At 41.8% G+C, this 6007-nt stretch overlaps 1 protein-coding gene across 1 annotated transcript; it reads left to right on the top strand.

Moving 5' to 3' along the window:
- The first annotated feature begins 444 nt into the window (after positions 1-444).
- Krt10 (keratin 10) lies at positions 445-5333 on the top strand. The gene is made up of 8 exons (XM_008835190.3): positions 445-1606; positions 2329-2411; positions 2925-3081; positions 3183-3344; positions 3430-3555; positions 3805-4022; positions 4317-4642; positions 4980-5333. The coding sequence occupies exons 1-8, from the start codon at positions 1016-1018 to the stop codon at positions 5084-5086; spliced, it is 1770 nt and encodes a 589-aa protein (XP_008833412.1). The 5' UTR covers positions 445-1015; the 3' UTR covers positions 5087-5333.
- Positions 5334-6007: the final 674 nt, after the last annotated feature.

Genomic DNA, 6007 nt, shown 5'->3' with positions numbered 1-6007 from the left:
GAAACAAAACTCGGCTTTGGAATATATGTGCAAGTCTGGTTATAAATTCTGAAACGAGTATCCTTTAATCTGGATTTTTATTATTACAAGAAAAATGTGCCTTGCAATCAAAACAGATCTAAATTCTCCCTTTTTAATCTATCAGAGCTTTAGAAAGTAGTTAGTTCTTCGCTTCTTGTGTTTAGAATTTCTACATCATGATCTTCACATAAAACTTAACCATGAGTTGAAAAGTATAAAACAACCCAGAATAACTTCATGATATCATAATGTTTAAAAGAACAGCATCATTAGACCTGATGGTCCCTTAGCCATTATTAATGTACAGTTTCCCTGGCAAAAATATAAATCTAACCTCATTCTCCAAATAAAAATTCTCTAAATAAGAGAATCTCTACAAACACAATATATATCATTTCCTGAACTGTAGTTCTGTGCCTCTCATTTCTTATATGTGGTAACTTTTCAACATTAACAGAATTGTTTAGCATATTTTAATTTTCTTTTTGTTTGCTGAGTTTCAAGATCCTTATTACAGAATGACTCCAGCACAATTTGTGTCATTTATTGTTCCAATTCTTAAAGCTATTTAGAACATGAATTTGAAAAATCTTCTTTTAGGCATAATTTGCAGACAAAATTATTTTATTTTTCAAACTTTGCAAACATTGGGTACAATGTAAATTAACACTGGAAACAACTGATTTCAATAGTTACTCAATGTTCTTCAAAAGGTGAAAGGCATAATGAAACATACTCATCTGAACTCCACCCATTTTCCATTTCAACATAACAAATCTTCTGTTTGTTCTTAAGGCAAATTTAAAAGCATACATATTGGTATTGGTTATTACTAAAGATAATTTATGCAATCATTAAGTCAAAGATGCTAAGCTGGCAAAAAGAAAACCATACAAGTAAGCAAAGCCTGACATGTATCGACACACCCTCTCAGTATATAAAGGCTTGTCACTGTCCTTGGTAGCAGGCAGTCCCTGAGCTACCAAGCATCACCATGTCTGTTCGATACAGCACCAGCAAACAGTTCTCTTCCTCCCGCAGTGGAGGCGGAGGAGGAGGAGGAGGAGGAGGATCATCCCTCAGAATTTCGAACAGCAAAGTCTCCCATGGTGGAGGATTTAGCTCAGGGGGCTTCAGTGGTGGCTCTTTCAGCCGTGGGAGCTCTAGTGGAGGCTGCTTCGGGGGCTCATCGGGTGGCTATGGAGGAAGCTTAGGAGGTTTTGGTGGAGGCAGCTTTGGTGGAGGCTTTGGAGGAGGCAGCTTTGGCGGGGGCTATGGAGGAGGCAGCTTTGGAGGTAGCAGCTTCGGTGGGGGTAGCTTCGGTGGAGGCGGCTACGGAGGAGGCTTTGGTGGTGGATACGGAGGAGGAGATGGTGGCCTTCTGTCCGGAAATGAAAAAGTAACCATGCAGAATCTGAATGACCGTCTGGCTTCGTACATGGACAAAGTCCGTGCGCTGGAGGAGTCAAACTATGAGCTGGAGGGTAAGATCAAGGAGTGGTATGAAAAGCACGGTAACGCAGGCCAGCGGGAGCCCCGTGACTACAGCAAATACTACCAGACCATTGAAGAACTTAAAAATCAGGTAAGGAGCATTTTATATAATGCACATAATCAATGTTAAGTGTAATAGGGCTGAATGCTGTGCATACCTGTCATTTTCTTCCAAGTATAACCTATTCTCAAAAAAAAGTAAGTTATTTGTGACAGCATGATCATGTCAATTTCACCCAGCATGCTGTTGTCTTACAGAATGGCAGACCACTAATAAAGTGTTTAGTTGGTCCACAGGTAAAATAGACTAAATAATATACAAAGTTAGAGACTGAAAGAATTTTAAATGAAAAAGAACAAAGATTGAGAAGTTAGGCATCTCCAGCACCAGTATTTCAAGAAGTCCAAATTCTATACTGCTTGCTTGAGGTACCGCTTGCCTCTAGAGAATCTGATAATTGTACCTCTGAATTCAGAGTATATGTACTTAGAATTATTTATAGTAAATTAAATAACAGCTGTGAGTCACTGAAAACTTAGCTGAAGCACATGCAAATCATAAACTGTAGAAGAGGACACATGTGAAGGAACATACCTACCCAATTCCAGTTAGCACCAACATGTCAAGATTTTTTTTTAATGACTAAAATTTAAGAACGTGGGTAAGTTTATAATATTTTATGCTGAAAATACCTTAAAATACTCTCCAAAAAGATTTTGGAAGAGAGCTATCTAAAGATGCAGTACGCCTATGCCACTCTAAAAGTCACGAGTACACCTGCACCTTTTAATGACTTATGCCTCTCCCTTCAGATCCTCACCCTGACAACTGACAACGCCAATGTCCTGCTGCAGATCGACAATGCCAGGCTGGCAGCTGATGACTTCAGGATGAAGTAAGCTAACTGAACGTGTGACAATACAGTCACCACAAACACAGCACTTGCTTTTAACAACTACTTTGGTTGCCCACAACAGAGTTTACATTTTCCTAAACTATACAGAGTGAAACAGTATCGGGTTGTCTAAGACATTTTCAATTGTAATAATAACTTTTTGGGGGGGGTCTTTTTGGGACAGTGTCTCCCTGTAGCCACAGATGGCCTGGATTCACTATGGGGTCCAGGCTGGCCTTGAACTCACAGAGATCCACCTCCTCTGCCTCCCAAGTGCTGGGATTAAAGGCCTGCACCACCACATCCAGCTCGTAATAACTTTTTTAAAGGAAGATGTGTTTTAAAGTAACAGCTTTCTTTTAATTAAACCATGAATATCCCTATATGAGTTGGTGTGTTACAAGTGTTGCCATGACACGGAATCAAATCTACTATTTCATTTTAAGCCGTCTTTGTCCAGGTATGCCTTCATTACGGGTGTTACATGGGTGGTTTGCATTATGCTCCTTTCAGGTATGAGAATGAGGTAGCCCTACGCCAGAGCGTGGAGGCCGACATCAACGGCCTGCGAAGGGTGCTAGACGAGCTGACCCTCACCAAGGCTGACCTAGAGATGCAGATTGAAAGTCTGACTGAAGAACTAGCCTACCTGAAAAAGAACCACGAAGAGGTGACACCCAATTACATTCCAACCAGCCCGCTCCCCTCAAAAAACAAAAAATGTTCATTTTGATCACATGCATTCATTAAATCTATTTGTTCCTCAAACAGGAAATGAGAGATCTTCAAAACGTGTCCACTGGTGATGTGAATGTGGAAATGAATGCTGCTCCAGGTGTTGATCTGACTCAACTTCTGAATAACATGAGAAACCAGTACGAACAACTCGCTGAAAAAAATCGCAAGGATGCAGAAGCCTGGTTCAACGAGAAGGCAAGTCAATGACTGCTCAGGGAAGCTCGTGGGGATGCTGTTATCTGCTAGAATCACTCATCTTTTCCTGTTTTTAATCCTCTAGAGCAAGGAACTCACTACAGAAATCGACAGCAACATTGAACAAATGTCCAGTCACAAAAGCGAAATTACTGAACTGAGACGTACTGTTCAAGGTCTAGAGATCGAACTACAGTCCCAACTGGCCCTGGTATGTTAAATCTTGTGGAATTATTGCCATTTTAACCCCACTACATTTCATGCTCATATGGAAATAGAGGCAAGAAAATAGAATGAAAACTGAACTGTTTATGGCGGTTAAGAACTATCAGCACTAAGACAAAAGTGATAAAACCACAGGGCTGACATCAAACACAAATCCTATTCGTTTTCTTTCTCCTTCTATGATGACTCGTTGGATAATTTCCATGTGTCATTTCACTTAATCTCTTCTTCTCAGAAACAATCCCTGGAAGCCTCCTTGGCAGAAACAGAAGGTCGCTACTGCGTGCAGCTCTCTCAGATTCAGGCCCAGATCTCCGCCCTGGAGGAACAGCTGCAACAGATTCGAGCTGAGACCGAGTGCCAGAACTCTGAATACCAACAACTCCTAGACATCAAGATCCGACTGGAGAACGAGATCCAGACCTACCGCAGCCTGCTGGAAGGAGAGGGAAGGTACACCAAGTTATCTCAGTCACTTTCCTTCTTCATTCCGGATGGCAAAGCTTGCCCAAACCCCAAGAAAATGCCACACGATGGAGGAGGGGAAAGGACCGGAAAGGGGAGCAGTCTTGTCCCAGGGATTTGCCCCAAGAATGATCTTTGTGTTATGTTTCCGAGGATGTTTTAATACACATACCTGGCAGGGTTGTATTTTCTCAAAACACATATTCTAAAATGATACTGTGACGAGGGACCCGCCCTTCCAAGGCTGGAAATGACCAAATATAACCCTGCCACCCCATTTAGCTCCGGAGGCGGATCCTATGGCGGCGGACGCGGTGGCGGCGGCGGCGGCAGCTACGGCGGCGGAAGTTCCAGCGGCGGCGGCCACGGAGGCAGTTCCGGTGGCGGCCAGGGTGGCAGCTACGGCGGCGGAAGCTCCAGCGGCGGCGGCCACGGCAGCAGTTCCGGTGGAGGCCTCGGGGGTAGTTCCGGTGGCGGTCACGGCGGCAGCTACGGCGGCGGAAGTTCGAGCGGAGGCCAGAGCGGAAGCGGAGGGTTCAAGTCTTCTTCTTCCGGGTCCGCTGGCGACCAATCGTCTAAGGGACCAAGGTCAGCAGAAACTAGCTGGGGTAATCAGAATTAGTTTTAACTTTCTGTATGGTGGCTCTTGGCTCTCAAGAGCTTCTGGGCTTTTTTTAAATGAAAATCTTGGGTGAAGTTTTCATTTGTGTTTTTTAACAAACTCTACTCGACCCCAATCTGGAAAGAAAAATAGCGTGATTTAAATGCCACTTACAGCTTAAACGTTGCTTGGGTTTGGTTTGTTTTGTTTTTAACAAGTGGAAAAGTTGCATTATTTTTCCTTTTAAAATACTTAGTATGACTTTTAAAACTAGTAGCTCGTTAGTTAGCTAGGATCCCTACAAGTCGTTTCATCTACATTCTAAATGTTTTTTTAATTTACAGATACTAACAAAACCAGAGTGATCAAGACGATTATTGAGGAGTTGACACCTGATGGTAGAGTCCTTTCGTCTATGGTTGAATCAGAAACCAAGAAACACTTCTATTAAACTACACGAACAGAGTCTCTTCACACAGGCCATTCTGCAGATGTGTGGAAAACACTTCAGTCTTGATGGTCTATGAAAATAGGTTCACTCCTTGAAAATAAGGTGTCTAAAAGGTGTTTTGTGATTTCTGTATTTCTTCTTTTCACTGTACCAGAAAGTGTTCTTTTGTGGAGAAAAAAGAAGAAGAAAACTTTCTGTTCTCATTTACTAATGAACTTCAATAAACTTTCTTACTGATGCAAACTTATCTAAATTTGTCAGAATTATTATTTAACTTTGTGGGTATGTTTACCAATATGCATAATCTGAGTGAAAAAAAAACATAAATCTCCATTCTTACTTTCCTAAAGATACACAATGAGTGGGAATCTCCCACCTCTCTGACTTTCAATTATTTCAGTCTTGGAAATTTTGAAATAATTTCAAGTAAGATCCCCCACATAAAAGGAAGCCTCAAATTTTCTGATTCTTTCTCACCTATGCCTGACCCCATTGTTTTTCTGATTATTATGTCACTTCTCAATTCTTCTATATTGTTTAAAAGATAACTTCCAACAGAAGTCCAACAAAAATCAACCAGCCCAACAGAAATGCCTAAAACAAAATTACTTGGTGTCAGGTGATGCTAGTGTGTCCAATTCTAAATCTATTTTCCTCAACACTGCCTAGTGATCAATACTAAAGACCTGGTTCTTTCAGTATAGACTGAATTACATCTCTCAACCTGTAAGAACCCAAATGGAATTACTTAGTACTCCACTTGGGAGTATTGTGGGGCCAGGGTGCATAGCTGGAGTTAATATGTGCCCCTAGTGCTACCTTATATTCTCTGGTGGGCTTCTGGATTGCCCATGTCCACTAAGCAGCAACCTTCAGTGTCCTTCTTGATTTGAGCTCCAGTGTTTCTCAAGATGTGAGGCC

The sequence above is a fragment of the Nannospalax galili genome, unplaced genomic scaffold, assembly GCF_000622305.1.
Source record: "Nannospalax galili isolate Female #2095 unplaced genomic scaffold, S.galili_v1.0 scaffold137, whole genome shotgun sequence".
Lineage (NCBI taxonomy): Eukaryota > Metazoa > Chordata > Mammalia > Rodentia > Spalacidae > Nannospalax > Nannospalax galili.
Note: the sequence above shows the minus strand (reverse complement) of the source record. Positions and strands in the feature narration are given on the sequence as shown.

What these genes read in the sequence shown, in the direction of transcription:
- Krt10 (XM_008835190.3), top strand. Translation starts at nt 1,016, where the DNA reads ATGTCTGTTCGATACAGCACCAGCAAACAGTTCTCTTCCTCCCGCAGT. An exon ending in TTGAAGAACTTAAAAATCAG is followed by an intron (nt 1,607 to 2,328) that starts GTAAGGAGCATT and finishes CTCTCCCTTCAG; the next exon opens with ATCCTCACCCTGACAACTGA. An exon ending in AAGCCTGGTTCAACGAGAAG is followed by an intron (nt 3,345 to 3,429) that starts GCAAGTCAATGA and finishes TTAATCCTCTAG; the next exon opens with AGCAAGGAACTCACTACAGA.